This window comes from Bubalus kerabau, chromosome 11 (genome assembly GCF_029407905.1).
Source record: "Bubalus kerabau isolate K-KA32 ecotype Philippines breed swamp buffalo chromosome 11, PCC_UOA_SB_1v2, whole genome shotgun sequence".
In the NCBI taxonomy this organism is placed as follows: Eukaryota; Metazoa; Chordata; class Mammalia; order Artiodactyla; family Bovidae; genus Bubalus; species Bubalus kerabau.
This window is the reverse complement of record NC_073634.1, coordinates 106,651,052-106,670,193: the sequence shown is the minus strand read 5'-3', so window position 1 is coordinate 106,670,193 and position 19,142 is coordinate 106,651,052. Positions and strand designations below refer to the sequence as shown.

At 59.3% G+C, this 19,142-nt stretch overlaps 2 protein-coding genes across 9 annotated transcripts; one reads left to right on the top strand and one right to left on the bottom strand.

Moving 5' to 3' along the window:
• Positions 1 to 19: 19 nt before the first annotated feature.
• On the bottom strand, positions 20 to 11,828 carry PMPCA (peptidase, mitochondrial processing subunit alpha). 4 transcript variants are annotated; one of them, XM_055541545.1, is made up of 13 exons: positions 11,697 to 11,828; positions 10,156 to 10,358; positions 9,654 to 9,733; positions 9,335 to 9,417; positions 7,695 to 7,789; positions 6,866 to 6,966; positions 6,282 to 6,545; positions 5,894 to 5,986; positions 5,137 to 5,255; positions 4,954 to 5,044; positions 4,814 to 4,876; positions 3,328 to 3,472; positions 20 to 2,265 (listed from the first exon to the last, which is right to left on the bottom strand). In XM_055541545.1, the coding sequence occupies exons 1-13, from the start codon at positions 11,765 to 11,767 to the stop codon at positions 2,096 to 2,098; spliced, it is 1,578 nt and encodes a 525-aa protein (XP_055397520.1). In that variant the 5' UTR covers positions 11,768 to 11,828; the 3' UTR covers positions 20 to 2,095. The 4 variants fall into 4 exon arrangements, with proteins under 4 accessions (XP_055397520.1, XP_055397522.1, XP_055397523.1 ...); XM_055541547.1 differs by lacking the exon at positions 6,282 to 6,545; XM_055541546.1 differs by lacking the exons at positions 20 to 2,265; positions 3,328 to 3,472 and adding an exon at positions 4,235 to 4,724.
• A 28-nt stretch (positions 11,829 to 11,856) lies between these two features.
• On the top strand, positions 11,857 to 18,173 carry ENTR1 (endosome associated trafficking regulator 1). 5 transcript variants are annotated; one of them, XM_055541551.1, is made up of 10 exons: positions 11,857 to 12,090; positions 12,192 to 12,341; positions 13,040 to 13,108; positions 13,790 to 13,902; positions 14,090 to 14,497; positions 15,033 to 15,106; positions 15,525 to 15,609; positions 15,885 to 15,947; positions 16,326 to 16,465; positions 17,167 to 18,173. In XM_055541551.1, exons 1-10 carry the CDS (start codon positions 12,021 to 12,023, stop codon positions 17,264 to 17,266), a joined length of 1,272 nt encoding a protein of 423 aa, XP_055397526.1. In that variant the 5' UTR covers positions 11,857 to 12,020; the 3' UTR covers positions 17,267 to 18,173. The 5 variants fall into 5 exon arrangements, with proteins under 5 accessions (XP_055397526.1, XP_055397524.1, XP_055397528.1 ...); XM_055541549.1 differs by having other exon boundaries at positions 15,525 to 15,636; XM_055541553.1 differs by lacking the exon at positions 12,192 to 12,341 and having other exon boundaries at positions 15,525 to 15,636.
• Positions 18,174 to 19,142: the final 969 nt, after the last annotated feature.

The following is a 19,142-nucleotide window of genomic DNA, read 5'->3' as shown; positions in this document are numbered from 1 at the left end:
TCGAGGGGCATTCAATCTAGTCTTTTAAATTATTTATTTTTCCATATTTATATTTTTAAATAAATGCATATATTGAATCTTAAGCTCTTTCTGGCCAAAGATTGGGTCCTAGAAAGACCAGTCTTCACACCTGTGCTCGTGAGGCTCCTGCAAGCACAGGCTGTGCCTGAGGAGGGGGCTCGGCCTCACCTGGCCCCGTCCTGCCGTTTGCACCCACGCACGGCCCCAGGTAAGTGTTCTCGACAGATCTTGTTGAGCGATATTAAGTCACTTCCAACCAATATTGTATCCAACTTTCATTAGCCTCAGCTTCCAAAATGTGTCTCCATGTCAAAGTGATACACACCCAGTATTCTGATACAAACTCAGAAAATTCCATGAATGAGAATGCACAGCCTATCCCATCTGATTTCTGGAAACTCTTCAGACTGGATGTATAAAATTTTGATGAATGTACCATTAAGCTTTGAACCAATTAACAGGAAGTCTCTTGTTACAGATCTTTGTGATAAAGGGGGTCACAATGAGTAGGGTTTTATGGATTCTTTCTTGGCATTTTCTCTGAGAAATGATGGAAAAGTTAGTGACGTTGATATGAATTAGTTTTGCTTGAGACTGAGCTTCATGTCCTGAGCTGGGAGTGGGGGGCAGGTCACTGCACACATCTCATGGGTCCACAGTGAAGCGGTATATTTTATGTAACCAATTAGACTTTCGTGAATGGGATTTTACTTGGAAAGTTAGGTTGAAATTCAAATTAATGAAAATGAAATTCACCAGGGTCTACAAAATAAGCTTCATAAAGAACTGAAATATAACCACGTGTGAGGGTGGTTTTTAAAACCTGGCTCTTGCTGTCTCAAACATGCCGAGTCCTGCCATAGACTGGCACCAGGCTGCCGCCAGGGCGTGGGCATGAACTGCCAGCCAGGCAGTCCCTGAGGATCAGCCTTGCGGGGGTGCCAACCAAGAGGATGACGAAGGGGCACGCAGGGCTCTAGAAGCAGAGTGGACAGCGTGGGGGGTGGGGGCTGCGTGAGGCTGAGTGTAGTGGAGGGGGCCGTGAAGTCAGGGGCAGGCAGCCAGGAAACGAAACCCCCGGGCTCAGCCTCCCAGCAGACACGGCCCGGCTGGTACCAGCTCCCAGCACGCCTCCCTCTGTCCCATTGCAATGACCACAGAAGGTCCCAACCACCGGGCCCCACTCAGCGGACGGCAGCAGAGGGGCCAGTGAGGGCAGGGGCTGGCGCCTCCCACCCAGGAGGGCTCCCGCGCGGCAGCAGAGAGACAGGGCTGTGCGACAGGCTGTGGCGAGGCGAGGGGACGTGACGGCTGACGCCGAAGCTGCAACATTTATTTGACGGCCTGAGATCACGCCTGCACCCAGCAGGGGCTGCCCCTGGGCTTTCGAAACACATGGCCTGGAGTCGACTCTCGGCTACAAAGCTGTGCACCCCGCTGACGGCCAGGAAGGAAGCCTCCCTCGGAACCACAGCAGCGTCCGGAGGGCAGCCAGTGCAGCGCCCAGGCCCCGCGGTGCCCTCACCAAGGCCGCCTGGCCCCGCAGGGCTCCACACACAGCCTCAGTCCTCCTGCCGCCCAGCACGTCCCCCAGTCAAGTCTCAGAAGGCCCAGCCGCCCTGTCTGCACACCTCGGAGATCAGGAGAGGGAGAAGCTTCCCCGCATCAGTCAAGTGGGATGAAGGGTCACCCTGGGACCCCAGATGCTGGTGTGGATGGCCACAGCCTCCAGAAGCGGGCAGGCTGGCGGGCCCCGCTGGCCTCCAAGGAGAGGTCAGGCCTCACCCACTTCAACACCACTCGTTTCAGGGACCGCGTGGTGCCCCCACCCGCCCAGATTCCTGGGCGAGCAGGAAGGTGAGCCTGGCCTGACCCCCACCGGTGGCTCCCTCTCCCTGCGAGTCCCTGGTTTCCGGCCACAGGGCTGGAGAGCAACCTTTATTCTGCTGGTTGCCTGTCTTCTGAAGGAAGCGTGCTCTGCTGAGCGGTCCACTCACGTTCAGGAAGTCCCAGGCCATAAGCGTCTGCCCTGCCGTCACCCCCGAGATGCACAGGGCGCGCCGCTGTGGCGCCTCTACCGGAAGAGCCGGCACGCCCGGGGCAGGCGCCCGTCCCTGCTGGCCAGCGCTGTCTGCACGTGCTCGTACGTGGGCAGCTCACTCAGGTCCCCCAGCGCAGCCACGGCAGGCTTCCCACGGAGCATCTTGGAGGCGACCCTCTTGATGTCCTCCGGCTTCACGTCGCCTGGCACAGGAGCAGAGTGTCAGGGCCACCCAGCCAGGGCCACACTGCCGCAGCCCAGCCCTCTCCACGCTGTGGCGGCAGCCCTGAACAGACGGGTGGGTCCCCCTGCCAGCGCCCCCCACCTGCCGGGAGCGGTGCTAGGGACTGCAGAGTGTCCGAGTGCAGCCGAGAGTGGGCCGCAGTGGGTCAGGGCGAGGTCTTAGTGGGCGGGCAAGTGTTAGTTTCAGACACACGAGGACGTGCTCATTCCCAGAAAGTTAGTAATAACCAAGGGAAAAAAGCAGACCTCATTTGTTCACCTAAGACAACAATTCCACAGGAGAGGAAAAACTACCTCCTCAGGGCCGCGTGGACAGTGGATGGGGTTGGAACCAGGGGGCTGAGGGGCCGTACATGCAGCCCAGCCTCAGAGGCGGGACTGACAACCCAGGAACTAATTTCCTACAGATGAGGCCTTGGGGAGGTCGCAACTGTGGTTCTCAAGCGCCAGGCGGCTTCTCCGAGGGAAGACAAGAGTTCACACACGGGTGGGGTGAGCGCAGTTCCCAGAGGGTCTCCACACCCAGGAGACACTTCACCCGAGTGAGGCACCTCCACAAAGCGGCAGGCAAACCCTTCTGGGGTTGCAGACCCGAGCAATCTGCAGAGGCTGAGCGTTACAGGCAGATGAAGCTTAGGGCACGCCTGGACGTTCAAGCAGGGAGACCACCACCGCCTGGCACAGAGCCAACGTGGGGGCTGCTGCCCCTCCACGTGCAGCGGGCTCTGGCCACGCGCTCCACCCAGGTCCCCGCTGATCTGTGCTAAACCTGGAGGGGCTGTGAGGCCCATGTGTGAGGCGCTGAATCTGTGCTAAACCTGGAGGGGCTGTGAGGCCCGTGTGTGAGGCGCTGAATCTGTGCTAAACCTGGAGAGGCTGTGAGGCCCGTGTGTGAGGGGGCAAAAAGCTGGGGCGGGACGAGTAAGGCGCTGAGCTGGCGCTGGCAGGGCTGGGAAGCACGCCGGGTGAAGGGCAAGGCGGGGCCCGAGCCCGCGGGGCCCCCACCCAGGAACCCTACTCACGGATGAGCGCACACAGCTCATGGGGCAGCTTTCTGGAACGCGTGGCCAGCACCTGCCTCCCCACGTCCTCGAAGATGACAGGCCGGGCCTCTAGGTTCATCATGAGCATGGACGTGAGCTGCGTCTTGGCCCGCTCCAGCTCCACCTGCAGGGGCACGCAGCTCAGTCCTCACGCCCCACCACCCGGCCACTGGCATGTGGCCCAGGCGGCAGAGGCTGACAGACGTGTCCTGAGGAAGGGTCTTCACTTACCCTGGGCTGAATAAGGGAGGAAACCCCCCCGGGCTCAGGCTTTCGCCCAAGTCACCAGCCAAGTCCCGCGTGCTTCATCCTCGGGGCTTTCTGGGTTGGGGGGAATGCACTAACAAGGCCTTGGCCACATTCCAAACAGGCCTAAGTCCTGCCTCCCTGGACCGCTTGTGTCTAAACAGTCTGCCATGTGACACAAGCAGGAAAAACCACACCCCCCGAACTGCAGGACCCCAAAGGGGACCGCACGTGGCAACCAAAAGGAAAACAGTGGGATGTTGGCTGCAGGGCCTCCCCCAAGCCCAGGAGCAAGGCCCGGGCAGCGGCACTCACACTACCAGCTGTGCCCCTGGGGCCTCCGCGGCCAAGTCGGAAGCTTAGACAAAGAGCCCAGCGGCCACATCCCTGAGGCCCAACCGGGAGCTCGAGGGGCGAGGTGGGGCTGAGGAGAGGCGCGGGCCGCCTGCTAGGGGCGCGCAGGCCTGGGGAAGCACCAGCACTGACTCCGCACCACTGACGCCCGCCAAGTCCCGACCTCACGCGGGCCGCACTCGCGTCTGCAACGTCAGGCAAATACTTTTTGTCTCAAATTGGCGTCGCCTGAGAGAAAAACACTGCACTGTTTTTCTGGTAGGATGCTAACGAAGTCAAGTGTAAACTTCCACACGTGTTTTTATTGTTAAAACCATGCTTCTTATCAGGAAATATGTGGTAACTGCATATCCTGCAGACGGGACATGCAGAAAGCAGCTCTAGAGGCGGAGCACTAACCCAGAGGAGACGGCTCATGCGCCGGGCTCTCTGCTGCTGGGTGCCTGTGGATGTGTATGAGCACAGTCCACATGGACCGTGTATATAGAACCTGCTCGTTTGTGCCAGCTCTGGTCCAGGAAAAAACAAGACTTCTAAACGTGTATGGCATAAAAAACAAACAAGGAAACAGGACTTAAAAACAAACAAGAGGCAGAAAAGGTGAGACAAACACCGCGGGTGGCCAGCTCATTCTGTGGGGTGCTTCTCCGGTTCCTCCGCAGGCGGCTGAGACGCCGTGGGGTGGGCCCAGGAGGCCGGGCTGGGGGCTCCTCAGCAGGGACACCAGCAAGGACGGGCCCCCGCCTGCGGGCTGTGCTGCCCCGGCTGAGATGCTGCTGGGGTGGGCACGCAACACGGGCCACTGCTGGCCGCCCCATGCCGCAGTCTCCACCAGCCAGCATCACGGATGTACGGATGTACTCACCACGTCCACAGTCCCAGCCATTAAGACAAACTCCCTTGTGACGATCTCCACCATCTCTCGAACCTGCAAGAGAGCGGGAAGCACGAGCGTGCCAGCTGAGCCCCCGGCCCCCGCCCCGGGGGAAAGCAGCCCAGCCTCACCTGTCTGGGGTCGGCGCTGGCGTGAATGCACAGCAGGCCCGTGTCCTCGTAGCTGTGGTGGTAGGAGGTCGCGTTGTACATCCAGTGGTGCCTGCGAGGGACACAGGAAAGGCATCACAGCCCCAGAGTGGGTTCGGCTGGGCCAGGGCCCCAATACAACTGGACGTGGCACGCCCGACCCACCTGTTGAGCACGTTGAGGTAGAGCCTGGTGAACATGCCCTTGCCAGGCCCACCGGCCGAGAAGGAGCCGCCCCCGCCCATCATCATGTTCAGCACCGCAAAAGGGATGAAGTCCCCATCCTGTGGGGACACCGGGGGGGGGGGGGGGGTGTCAGTGGGGGGAGGTGAAGGCCCCTCCTGTGAGGACACGGGGAGGGGGATCAGTGGGGGGAATGAAGTCCCCCTCCTGCGGGGACATGGCGGGGGTCAGTGGGGGGAGGTGAAGGCCCCTCCTGTGGGGACATGGTGGGTGGGGTGGGAATGAAGTCCCCTTCCTGTGGGGACACAGGGGAGGCTCATTGGGGAGGTGAAGGCCCCTCCTGTGAGGACATGGGGGGTAGGAGGAATGAAGTCCCCCTCCTGCGGGGACACGGGGGGGGGGGGGGGGGTGAGTGGGCGGAGGTGAAGGCCCCTCCTGCGGGGACATGGGGGATGGGGTGGGAATGAAGTCTCCCTCCTGCAGGGACACAGGGGAGGCTCATTGGGGAGGTGAAGGCTCCTCCTGTGAGGACATGGGGGGTGGGAGGAATGAAGTCCCCCTCCTGCGGGGACATGGGGGGGTGAGTGGGGAGAGGTGAAGGCCCCTTCTGCTGGGACATGGGGTGGGAGTGAAGTCCCCCTCCTGCGGGAACAAGGCGGGTGGGGCTCATGGGGGGGGGGGGTGACATGCCCTTCCGGTGGGAGGCTGGGGCAGCGCTCAGCAGGGCAGTGGGACGCACCAGGAAGGAGCAGCTCTCCAGGCCGATCATGATGTGTGTGAGCTCAGGGAATGGGGTGGGGCCCAGGCTGACATTGGACATGTCTCTCTCCAGCTGCAACAAAGCAGAATGGGTGAGTGCTCTCAGATACGGGCCACCGGGCCTCGGTGCTCCTCAGGCCAAGGGATCTGTGACCAGGCCTACAGAAGTTGTGCAGTAACATCAGGAGGCCCTGGAGAGGCGAGAGCCCCTCGAGCCTCTGGCTCTGGCCCAACTCAGCTCTAAGGAGGATCTGGGTTAAGGTGAAGCTGCAACAACATCATCAACTCAAACACCCACAGGATGAGCGTAAGAGAGCACCTAAAGAGAAGCCCAAGAAAGCACGCGCAGCCCGAGGTCACGGCGTTACCTTGACAATGCCCCCAGTGTACTGAGCCACCGATCTGTCCACGTGCACGGCCGCCCCAGTGCCCCAGGGGGGGCAGGTCCCCAGGAGGTGCTTCCGGGCGCACTCAACCAGCCGCGCGTGCTCCACCCCTACCCCGGCCAGCACCATGCGGTCAGGGGTGTAGTAGTTCCTCAGGTAAGCATGCAGCACTTCCCGGTCCATCTTCCCGACGTTCTCCGCGGGGCAGAAACGGCGGAGGCCCACCGTGTTTTCCCTGTACGCCGCCTTGGCACCGGAAGCGAGAGGAACACAGGTGACAGAGAGAAGGCGGCCAGGCCCCCGCGCGAGCTGGCCCGTGGCGATCCCCACCAGACGGGAAGCCCGCCAGCTGCTTGGTTCAGCTACCGCTTGGCGGAGCAGCTTTGTGTGTTTACAAAAATAATAAAACCCGCCGCTCCAGAATGAGAACTCGTAAGAAACGTAAAGGGCACGTCCCAGAGCTCCCGCTGCTCTGAGGACTGGGAAGTTTACAACGGGCACTGCTGACACCCTGAGAAACCCCAGGCGGCCCCAGAGGCGGCCCCGGGGCGCTGCGCCCACCTCACCTCGTGAACCATCTCGGTGAGGAGCGGCTCCGGGTCGGGCCGCATGTTGAGGTCTTCCAGCTCAAACTGCACAGCCATGCGCGCCATCTCAATTTCCTCGTCTGCAAAGAACCAAATCGCGAGGCTCAGGAGGAGCCACCTGGAGCCCGGATCCCTGAACAGGCCATGTCGCTGACCCGTGGGCGCTGGCAGTCTCCTCTGCCTTCCCCGGGACAGTCCTGGGGGACGTATGTGCGAGTCGGGGGGACGGGGCACACCCTGCAAGCAGACTGGAGAACTGGGCGTGCTCCGGCTCCGGCACAAGGCAGCCACGCGGACCTGCTCTGAGGCGCAGCCTCCTGTGAGAGGCACACCGGTCCCCAACCGTCCACCCAGACACACGCACAGCCCAACATCGGGGGCGTTTCCTCAGGTCACTGGGACGAACGCCAGAGGACCGTGAACGTGGTCCTGTAGCCTGGGACCCCCGCTCCCCCACCGCCCCAAGGCCAGGCTGCTGCGAAACACCGCAGCCAGCCCAGTTTGGCCCTGCTCCTGGGGGGGGAGCTCAAATCCTGCCGTTTGTAAGGCTGGGGGAGGCGGGGGGAGACACGGACATGGAGACTCCTGGTAGCACACCCGTCAGTATATAAACACCACCCGAGAGGCCTTTCTGAAATGAAAGGACCTTTCCACTGCAGATGCGGCAGAGCAGAGCGAGGCGTGTCACGCACCCAGCACCAAGCACATTTCCTGTGAGCGTGCCTTCCAGTGTCCCTGTGCTAACCGTCCCTGGCCGGGCAGCCCCGGGCACCCCACCCCCAGGGCCCCTCAAGCAGCCGGAGCGCACCTGTCAGCCTGGGGTGCAGGACCACGTCTGCCAGCAAGCCTACCACGGTGTCCAGGCCCTTAGAATCCGCAGACACAGCATACATGGTGGTGTCTCTGAAAAAGCCAACAAAACCAATCCTGGGGGCACTGAGGGCACGACAGGCATACGCGGGTGGGGTGGGGGTAACGCCACGCTGCATCCAGGCTCAGCCCACACCTGGTGCTGCTCCCCTTTCCTGTCGCACAGTATGAACCCTCAGCAGGCAGGATCCACACCTGCACAGGCTAAGCGCTGGAGTAGAAGACACTGTCCAGCAAACGAGCGGGGCTCTGAGCGGTCCTCACCAGCACAGGCCCCTCCACAGCTGTTCCCGCCCCCCGTGCTGCGTGGCCGGTCCGTGGGGTGCACACCTGGCCTCAGACAGCAGCGCTGCAACGGGACAGGCGCACCAAGTCACCTCGGAAGGGGAAGCACGGGCGTCCCCTTTAAGAGCTCATGGCTCTGAAAACCAGAGCCACGAGTGCGGGCAGATGGGAGGTCAGGCAGGAGGCCAGAGAGCACAGTGGCCACAGGAGAGGAGCCAGCCGTGGGGCAGACAGCCCCCAGGGCCTCTGCACGAAGGGGCCATCCTGAGCGGGGGCAGGGAGAGAGAACCAGATGGGGAGCTGAGAGTGGGTGGGCTGCGTGGGAGCAGGACTCAGGCCCGCCTGACCAGAAGGGGACCTGGGGACACGGAGGAAGAGGCTCTAAACGACATCGCAGGCAGAGAGTCTGACTTCACTCACAGGCAGCTGGGAACCACCAGCTTCTCAGCAGACGTCTTTCTGAAGCCATGAACACAGAGACCACGCTAACTCTAATCCCTGTCATTTCACTATGCAGCATTCAGATGGAGATAACCAACCACCTAAACAGGTAGGACCCGGGACTTCCCTGGCAGCCCCTGCGTTAGGATCCTGCACCTCCATTGCAGGGGACACAGGTTCGATCCCTGGTCAGGGAACTAATAATAAGATTCCACACGACACATAACACACCCTGCCCCCAAAGTGTGATTTTTGCTCATCTCATGTTGCCCTGAACAAAGCTTCCTGAACACGCCCTACCCTAGATAAACGCCACCTGTCCCTGTCCACCACACCCCTGGCTGTCTGTGACCCCCCCTCCCAAACAGACCCCTGCCTCTTCAGGCTGAGCCTCTGCAACTGCTACTCTCCATCCAGGTCTGAGCCGCTGTCTCCCATCGTTCCACCTGGCAAGCTCCCTCAAGAACCAGGCCAACGTCAAGTCACTTTCCTGACTCCAGAACGAGTTAGAGGCCCATCTTCCACACTCCCACCACACCTTGGGTCCCTGGTTCTTACGTCCATCACCTGTGGGGCCGCCCTCTGCCTGATCTGTGAGCACCGTAGAGACCCCCTGTGCCCAGCCGGCGGCCTATCTCCAATGACCAGGAAAACGGCCTTCTGGAGGCCCTGTGGCCCTCTAAGTTTGTCCACTCGTCCAATTCACCACCAGCTCTCTGCCTGGACCAGGGCTCGCTTCTCACCATTCAGCCCCACAGCCTCTTCGAGGGAGGAATTCAGGGGACTGTGAGCAAGGATGAGAGCAGCAGCTCCATGTGATGCAAGAGGGATCCGTGTGTGAAGCCGGCATACCTCGAGGTCTGGCAATCGCAGATACCCCCGTGCTTCTCCAAGGTAAGCAGAATTTCATCTTTGCTGTCAAATCTCTCAGTAGACTACGAAAAATAAGAGAATCTAAATAAGCAGTTCAAAACCTCCAAAATACAATTTTTAAGAAAATACTTTGCTCTTCCTTTCAAAACACATTAAATCAACTTTTTTTTTAACTCTAATATCTTTTAATTAACATCAACTCAGCAACTTAATTACTTATGGAAATTGCCATTCTTAAAGAGGAAACTGGATAGGTTCTTCCCAAGCATAGACTCAAAATGACCAACTGGACACTGACCGAAAATGCCAATTTTTCCAAAAAGTGAGCAATTCCGCTAAGATATTTCGCTTCATATCTTGATCCAGAGTTAATAAGAACTGGTGATAAAAAGAAAATTGACAGATTAAACCAAATGTTCGACAGGAAACGCTTAAAACAAACCTTTTAAAAGTGTGAATACAACTAAACAGCCAAATTTAAACGCGTTCGAGTGACGCGCGTGCACCGTCGCAGTTCCGAGCACTTCAGGGGTGTACACACGTCAGTACTTACAGGATTGCTCACTTTACGCTCGCCGTAGAAAATTTTTAGAGCAACAGAAAGGTAGAAAGAGGGAAAACAAACCCACCACCGAGACAGCTACCATTCATTCTGCAGCTGCTAAACCTTCAGATTCTGTAATACGCTTTTTCACTCGACACAGTTTATTAACTACGCCCTAATTACAACTCACAGTCGATTGAGGTGTGCACATTTTGCAACAAACAGGACCACCCACAGCACTACCAACAGTACTTACTCCCTACTGTACAGAACTGTCCAAACTTATTCTGGGATGCCACACGGAGTCCATTGTCCAGCGTGGTAACTTTGGTTTCAAACTTTTCTTGTCCGTCAACTGTAGCAAAAACAGGCTTGGGTACTCCGGGCAAGGGCGAAGAGAGGGGGATGCTGGGGTAGGCACCGGCACTGCTGAACCGTCTGTATGCGGGGTCTCCAAACCTGCAGCGGAGAAGGCGGTGAGGCATGAGAAAAATGAGACGCTGCGGCCTTCCCTGGCAGCCCAATGGTCAGGACTCGGCACTTTCACAGCCGGGGCCCAGACTCAGTCTCTGGTTGGGGAACTGACATCCTGCAAGACGCCTGGAATGACCGGAAAAAAAAGAGTGAGAGAACAGTGTAAACCGTGGTGGCCACCAAGGTGCAGTTGTGTTTTGCACACATCAAAAAGCCTGCATCTCCCTGTGTAAAGGATTTCTACACCACCCCAGAGACAGGGCAGAGGTGCGACCAAGAGCGTCACCGAGGGAGCAAATTCAGGCTGAGCCCAAGCCCTTGAGGCAAGCTTGTGCTGTGTCTATACAACAGTAGGAACAGCCCCTTAACGGGTGGGGGCTGTGTGGGTCAAGTCAGTTTCTGCTCACAGAGCACCTGACCAAGCTCTGCCCTTCAAAAGCCCCCCCTGGAGTCTAAATGGAAGCCACACCTCTTCACCAGCTCCCAAAGGCTTTGTATGCTCTGACCCCCGACTCACTCTCCAAACTCATCTCCTAACCCATGGAGTCCCGCCGCACCAGGTGCGCCCACTGGCCCGCTGTTCATGCTCTCAACACACGGGCTCATCACGCCCGCAGCTGGGCCTGCCCTGCCTTCTTCACCAGCACTGCTCACAGGCCTGACCCTTCTCTCATTTCCCACCTCTCTTGGCTTAACACCTCCTTGGAGGCTGCTCTTCATTCTTCCTGAAGTTGTCTCCTGTTTCCTACCGCGGAACTGAGGCTTCAAAGCTGATACTCTGGGTGCGCGATTGTCTGAACACACTGCCTGGTTTCTGTCATCATAGCACCCGGCTCCCACGCAAATGCCGTACACAGCGAGAAGGCAAAACCCCACCTGTCGCCTGAACGAAAGTGCTAGTGTGGGAAAAGGCTAGAGGTCCAGAGGAGAAGGCGCACAGAGCTGCGGCCAAGGGCACGGCTCTGGCCGCCACGGAACCCCGGCTCCGCGGGCCCCAAGGAGCCGAGGCCCCGCGGGCTCGGCCTCACAAGGGGACACGCGGCCGGAAGGGGCCCGAGGCGGAGATGACACGTGACCTCGAACAAGCCCCCGACCGCCCGGGAGAAGCGGGAGGGAGAGGAGAGAAGGATGAAGCTCGGGGCCGGAGCCCGGGGCGCCAGACGAGGAAGCCCCGCCGTCGCCTCGGGGACGGGGCCGGGGGCCCGCACCCCCAGCCCGCTCACCGGCCGCCGCGCCACGGCATGGGGAAGCCGGAGGCGGGGCACCCAGGGGGGCTCGGGCTGCCCCGGCCCCCGGCCGACCCCCGGCCCGCCCTCGGCTCACCTCGGCCGCGAGCGGCCCCACGAGCCCGAGCCCCGCAGCAGCCGCGTCGCCGCCAGCACCATAGCCGCCATCTTGTGTCCCCGCCCACCGCTTCTGTCGTCACTTCTGGTTCCGCCCCCGGCGCCCCGCCCCCCCGGCGCCCGCTCGCGGCGCTCGGCCTCGCGCTTCCGGTGCGCGGAGCGGAAGCAGCGGCCAGAGGCTCGGAGCGGCGGCCGAGCGGCGGGCGACGGAGGCGGGCGACTCGGGCCGCGGCCGGGACGGAGCCGGGGCCATGGAGCCGCCGCTGCCGGGCTGAAGAGGGCCGGCGCCGCGCAGCCCGCGGCGATGGCGGGCTACGCGCGCCGCCAGGGCGTCACCCCGCTGTCCCGGGCCCGGAGCCTCGTCATTCCGGACGGTGAGCGGGCGGGGGACGGGCGGGCGGCCGCGGCCCTGCGGCCGCGCTGAGGTCCAGGTGAGGCGGGCGCGCGGGTGAAGTCGCTCTTGTTGTTATTACAGCTCCCGCGTTCTATGAGCGCCGGTCTTGTCTCCCCCAGCTAGACTGTGAGCGCCCCCCAGCCAGGGACCTGGAGTCCCACTTCTTCGGCATTCGGCCGACGTTTATGTGCTATGTACCCAGTCCGGTGCTAGCTTCCGTGGGAGACACAGGTGAGAGACGAGCTTCAGGGACCCCGCCCTCCACAGGGCCGGCGCTGCTTGTGGTACCGCGCGGTAGCGCAGCTCACCCCCGGCCTCGCGATGACCACTAGCCCCACCGTGTGCCGGGCACTGGGAGTCCCGCCGCCTGGAGTTCACAGTCTGATAGTGGAGAACCCCCCGCCCCCGCCCCGCCAGACAGTTCCGGTAGACCGCAGTAAATGTTGGCTTAGAGGTAGGCCCAGGGTGAGCACAGAAAATCCTGCCTTTCTTCGAGGTGGGAAGGATAAGGGAGCCTTCAGCAGACCAGGCTTAAACCATTCATTCCCTGGTCCGCTGCAGCTGGGCGGAGGCCAGCTTTAGTTCCTCCTAATTCTCCCCAGGTGGCTAACACTGCTTGGCCTTCAGGGTATTAGGGGCGTTTAGGTGGTTCTGTCGGGGTCTGAGAGCCATTGACCACCCTTGTGGGTGTTCAGGAGGTCCCACGAGACCTGCCCCACTGGGTGTCAAACCTATTGGGAGGTTTTTCAGAATCACAGATGCCAAGGCCCATGGCAGCAGCCCATGTCCAGAGGCAGGAGCCCATGGGCGTGAGCTTTAAACGTCCTCCAGGCTGTGAGAAACCGCAGCACTAGAGACCCCGTGTCAGAGGAAGCTGGGGTCACAGAGCACTCATGTGGTCACAGTGGGGTGATGGTGTGTCTCTGCAGATTTTGGCTATGGAAAGGGGAAGTGTGCCAAGCAAGGTCCACCAGGAGCTCAGAACACACACTTTGGAGGTAGAGTAGTTCGGTAATCCTTTGTTTTTCTCTCCGTCCGTGTCTCCACGTGCCAGGCACGTGCCCGGGGTGGGGCTGTAGGTCGCACAGCGTGTAACTGGTGTACCTGGAGCCCGTGGGAGTGCAGCCCCACAGGTCTGATCTTCACCGTCAGGTGGAGGGAAGGAGGGCGCAGGGCAGGAGGGAAGTCACACCTGAGGGGTCTGAAGAGACGGGGGTGGAGCTGAAGTCACAGGAGCCAACTTCACACAGGACTGGCAACTGGGCTGGGGGTCGTCGGTGGGCTGAAAGGGCTGCGGTGTGGATGCCTGGGTCCCCAGGGAGTGGAGAGAGAAGGGAAAGCTGAGGTGAGGCGGGAAGAGGCTGGCGGCTCCCCTGCAGGCTGCTCCTGGAGTCTCTGGCTGGGAGGGGGCCACAGGCGCCTTCGCGCTCCCCACATGGAGCCCGATGGCAACAAGGTGCAGGGGGCGCGGGGCTGGGGACGGGAAGGAGGCTCTCAGACGCCCGAGTCGGTCCGTCCTGTCAGGCAGCTGGTCGTCTCCCAGCATCACGGGGGTCTGAGGCAGGACATGAGCATTCCCGATGTAGGTGGGTTCGCGTTCAGGCAAGAGCAGTGAATAGGAGCTCCCTCTGAGGGCCTTCCAGAGGCTTTTCGCCTGTGTGACACCTAGTGTCTTTCAGATGATAAACTCGGAGATCTGGAAGCGGCAAACCCGTTCTCCTTTAAAGAGTTTTTGAAGACCAAGAACCTGAGCCTGTCAAAAGAGGACACCGACAGCAGGGTTTACTCACAGGTACTCCTGAGGCCGCATTCGCAGCGACCCTGGAAGCCCTCCGGACGTCTCTCCCGACGCGGGACGAAGCGGGGCTGCGCAGAGTTCAGGCCCACAGGGCTCCTCTCTCTCTGTGCCAGCAGCAGACGTCTGGGAGGGATGGCCTGCAGCGGCCCCAGTCTAAGCATCGCTTCCCCGCCTTCTCTAGGAAGCCACGAGGCACTCGCTGGGACTTGACCACACCTCCCCAGCTTCCCAGACTGTGGGCTATGGCCTGGAGTATCAGCAGCCATTTTTTGAAGACCCGACGGGGGCTGGCGACCTCCTGGACGAGGACGAGGACGAGGAGGACGGGTGGAACGGGGCCTACCTGCCGTCTGCCGTGGAGCAGACGCACTCCTCCAGGGTGGCCGCCAGCACGTCGCCCTGCAGCACGTACGTCTCCTTTTTCTCCAACCCGTCGGAGCTGGTGGGGCCCGCGTCTCTGCCCCCATGGACGCTGAGCGACTCCGACTCTCGCATCTCCCCGACGGGGAGCCCCAGCACTGACTTCACAGCCCACGGAGAGAGTCTGGGGGACAGGCACCTTCGGACGCTGCAGATAAGTTACGAAGCAGTAAGTGAGGGGGGGGTTGCGTCGGCGCCCCTCCCTGGTCACTGCTCGTGCCTGAGCAGCATTCTTGGAGGATGCCCGAGCCCCCAGTGGCCTCCACGTGCTGGGGTTTGGGCTCCAAGCACGAAAGGCTGTGGTGGCGCAGCTGCGGCAGCGTCCCCGTGCTGACTGTGTCGGCGCCCGGAAAGACCCAAGGAGAACTGGCAGAGGACTGCTGGGGGGCCAGTCTCCGGCGTGAACGGGGGCAGGGGGAGAGTCTCAGAGCGCTGCCCCTCGGAAAATGGTCCACTCCAGGCAGCGGTTGAGGACAGCTTGCCTGGTGAAAAGATTACAGTCGCTTAGAGCTATTCTGAGTAAAAGTGGAGTCTGTGACAGGTTCTAAAAAGCAGACACTTCTGTTCTCTCTTTCTCTACGTGGACTATAGAGTGATCCTCTGGAATGCTTTTGTTTATTAAGAAGTTCCAGAGCCAAATTGTGAAAACGAAGACTTTTTGAGTGAGACACTGAGTTTCTAATAAGGATTTTCTTTTTCTGCAGCTGAAAGATGAGAATTCTAAGCTAAGAAGAAAGCTGACTGAGATTCAGAGCTTCTCTGAAACTCAAACAGAAATGTATGTAAGCTTTTAGATAGGCTTGCCATTCACCCACATCCTGACCCTCAGAAACTGCTGTGAAAGCGGTGATGAAGTATGGGAGTTGGACTGAGCCCGGGTTTTATTGCACTAAATCCTCGGTGTCAGATACGTTTCTCATGTTCTGTGTTAAAGTTTATTTGAAAACTTGAGAGCAAAACCAGCCACTCTTGATGGTGGCGCAGGGGGCTGTCAGACAGCCTCCCCCACCGCCCCGGGCGCCCCGACCGTGAGCTGACCTGTGTCTAGCTCCAAGGCTGTGCTCCTCCAGCTGCATTCTTTAACCCTGGGTTCCTGTGGTTTTTATCTGATCAATCCAGTTAAAACTTCTGATAGTCTATCACGCTCAGAATTAGTCATAGGAGTTATTGATAACCCAGGCCTTTTCCTTAACAAGGGTGAGGACGCTTGAGCGGAAGTTAGAAGCGAAAATGATCAAGGAGGAGCGTGACTATCACGACCTGGAGTCGGTGGTGCAGCAGGTGGAGCAGAATCTGGAGCTCATGACCGTGAGCAGCCAGGGCCCTTGTTCGCGGGGAGAGGTGGGCGGGCCCGCCTGGCCAGACGTCGTGAAGCGTCAGGTGCCACTACCTGGGGGGCCCAGGCCGGGGCCATGAGCAGGGGTCCCTCCTATGGGCTGCCCAGCTGTTGGGCGGGCCCGCCAGGTGACGCGGAGGGACAGGAACAAGGGGACGTGCTGTGTCCAAGCTGCCGTGTCAGTGATGGCTTTTTTTTTTTTTTGGTCGGGGAATCACAGAAACGTGCAGTGAAGGCAGAAAATCACGTCCTGAAACTGAGACAAGAGGTCAGCTTGCTCCAGGTAACTAGCAAGAGGGCCTCACCGGTTCACGTGTGAGTGAAAGAACCTTTCCTCCTCCATCCTCCCCTCCAGTTCCCTCCCAACAAAACAAAGCACCCAAATCAGGACAGTATGAGCTGCCTTCTCAGGACCTCCTGGTCGAGCCCCACACGGGGCTGGGGGTGGGTCCGAGCACCCCAGATGGCGGGCAAGGTACCAGCACGGCAAGAGGTCATGTCCTTCAGGAGCCCCCCAGTCAGGGCAGGGCGCCTTGTCGTGGGGGACAGACGGGATGCCCTCTGGTCGCACTACCACGGGCACGGTGCTTGGTTTCGGTCGGATGGCCTCTTGGCCGCTTCCTGCCCAGCCGGGAGAGTCGTAACGTCTCCCCTCCCACAGGCCCAGGTCTCTGATTTCAAGCGTGAGAACGAAGCCCTGCGGTCAGGCCAGGGCGCCAGCCTCACGGTGGTGAAGCAGAACACGGATGTGGCCCTGCAGAACCTCCGTGTGGTCATGAACAATGCGCATGCCTCCATCAAGTGAGTGCGGGGCCCTGGCTGCTGTTGAAGCTGCAGGCTGGGGGGTGGGGCTCGTGACCCTGTTCACCCCAGGGTCATGGGAGGCAGCCTGGGCCAGCAGCCCCTCCCGGTCCACATGGGGATAACTGATAACCATTCTCACCTGGGAGGCTTGAGGGTTAGCATCAGGCAGGTCTTAATCGCCTGCAAGACGTCGACCAAGATTTTGGGTGAAACAGGATGGCAGTACTGTCTCGTGAAAACACACGAACTTGAACAGGGCTCCTGGGAGGCGTCCTGGGCCGGCGTCCTCTGTCTCCCTTGAGCACGGCGGGCAGTGGTGTCCAGCCACAGCCACCGACAGTGAGGCCCATCACTTCTAAGCTGAACACGTAGTGTGTCTGGAGAGTAAATCTGATGTTGAACGAACTGTGGCTTTTGCTCGAGACCTTCTTTGCTTTAACGCTCTGGGGTTTTTGTTGTGTGTGTGTGTGTTTGGGGGTTTATGGGGAGTAATTTTTGTGGGGCGGGGGTGGGGTCAGGATGCACCACGCAGCTTTTGGGTTCTTAATTCTCCAGCCAGAGCTCAAACCTGTGCTCCCTGCAGTGAAAGCGTGAAACCCTAACCCCTGGGCCACCAGGGAAGTCCCCGTGCTTCTGTTACTGCCCCGGAGCGATTATATTAATAGAAGCCATCCGTCACCTCTGGGCTTTCGTTTCAGGCAGCTGGTTTCTGGAGCTGAAACGTTGAATCTCGTTGCTGAAATCCTTAAATCTATAGACAGAATTTCTGAGATTAAAGACCAAGGGGAGGAGTCGTGAGAGCCACAGAGGTGCTTCCAGCTCCCAGCTCTGTTTACATCCTGAAACCACTTCCCGACGGATTCCAAGCTGCCACGACGTCTCTGAGTGTGCAGACTTCACCCACAGTAAAGCTTTATCCCGAGACACTAACTTCGTGACGTGCGGCAGTGTTATTAGCCACACACATGGGGCCGCACCTGCGCTTCTGCGTAGCCTTTCTAGCTGAGCTCCACACCGCCTCGTAGACGCTGATCATCTATTCGAAGGCAATTCTATAAAAGCCAGTGATTTTTTTTTTAAGTTAGTAAACGAAAGCAGCGGTTCTGTAGTGTTTCCATCGTCATTGCAGCGCTCTAGCTGTAAGATGAGTTCCGTTGGCCGTCTTTGCTTTTGTCAGTAGAGACACTACGGGAGCGAGCCGAAAAGTACACACTCGCCTTGGACAGGGACGTGTACCTTACTGCCCTTGCTCAGCGTGCCCTGGCTTGCGGCCTGCTCCCTCGGCTTCTGGCAGGGGAGGGCTCTTGCGGTTGGTGGTCTGAGCACAGGCGCCCTGTGCGGTGGCCGCTGTTGTCCCCCTAGGGACCAAGGTCAGCACAGGCATTCCACAGCCGGACACGGTCTAAGAGCATCTCTTCATGGGCCTTCAGACCTGGGAGCTCTGTGGCTGGAGGGTTTGATAGGCGTTTCCAGTGGCATCTTGCGCAGCAACTTGCAGGATTCAGGGACGTGAAGCGTGGGCAGAGTCCCCAGGTCAGCTTGAGGGCCCCCAGGGTGCCTTCCAGCCCCTCCTAGCGGAGGAGCCGTAACACACACTAGATGCCTTTTGCGCTCTTTTCCTGTGAGTGTTATTTTTTTAAATAAACGTCCTTTTCTCCTCCTGTTCAAATCAACAGTTTTCTTATTTAATAAACTCTAAAAGTCATATGCAGTGTCCCTTTTTTCCCTATTGAGCTTGCTCTTTATGTTTGAGAATCACACTTTTACCCTTGTTCTAACAGGTGGTTTGTGCTGATATTGCAGCGTGTGGGGTTAGGATTTGCCCACAACTGCCGCGGGGCCTGGCCACAGTGACCAGGCACTGTGGAGAGCTGTAGGCAGAGCGGGCTTCTGTGTCTCGAGTGGGACACATGAGTCCAGCGTTGGAGCGTTTGCCATCACTTCATCGGATTTTCAAGATGTTCACATTGCTAGGCCCTCTGATCTTAGCTCAGAGGTCTACGGGCTTCTGGCCCTAAGATACAGGGCCCCCTCTGGCCCCCTCTGACCTACATCTTACCCCACCCACCACCTCCTGCTCCTGCCCGTTGGTGAAAAGTGGGCTCCCAGATCAGTTTTCAGAGCAGACTTGAGACCTGGAAGTCTAGCAGGAGAGTGTTAAGAGTGAGGGTCTCTTCCATGGGTACGTGTGACGGCATGGGTGGCTCTATGCACAGCCCTGCAGAGGGCACCAGGTCACCATCTTTGAGTTCCCTTCACCCACCAGCCCACAGGCTGGGCTGGCTGGGCAAGAGGCAGGGTGGCTTGAAGTGTTCCACAGTAAAAGAAAAAGAGAAAACTTCAGATGACAATTCACACTGGCTTGACTTTGTTGACCAGGCGTCTCTGCCTGTGGATCTGAACTCCATGGGGGTCCAGACCTGAGCTATCACATGGTGCTGGGCGAGCAGGGGATGGACCGGCAGCTCTGCAGCCCCATTGCTGGCTCACCGGAAGGGCGTGGGCGCCCACCCATCCCGGGACTCTGGCCACGGGGAGGCAAATCCCAAAGAAAGGCAAGGCCAAAGAATGCTCAAACAACTGCACAACTGCACTCATCTGTCACAGTAGCAAAGTGATGCTCAAAATTCTCCAAGCCAGGCTTCAGCAATACATGAACCGTGAACTTCAGAAG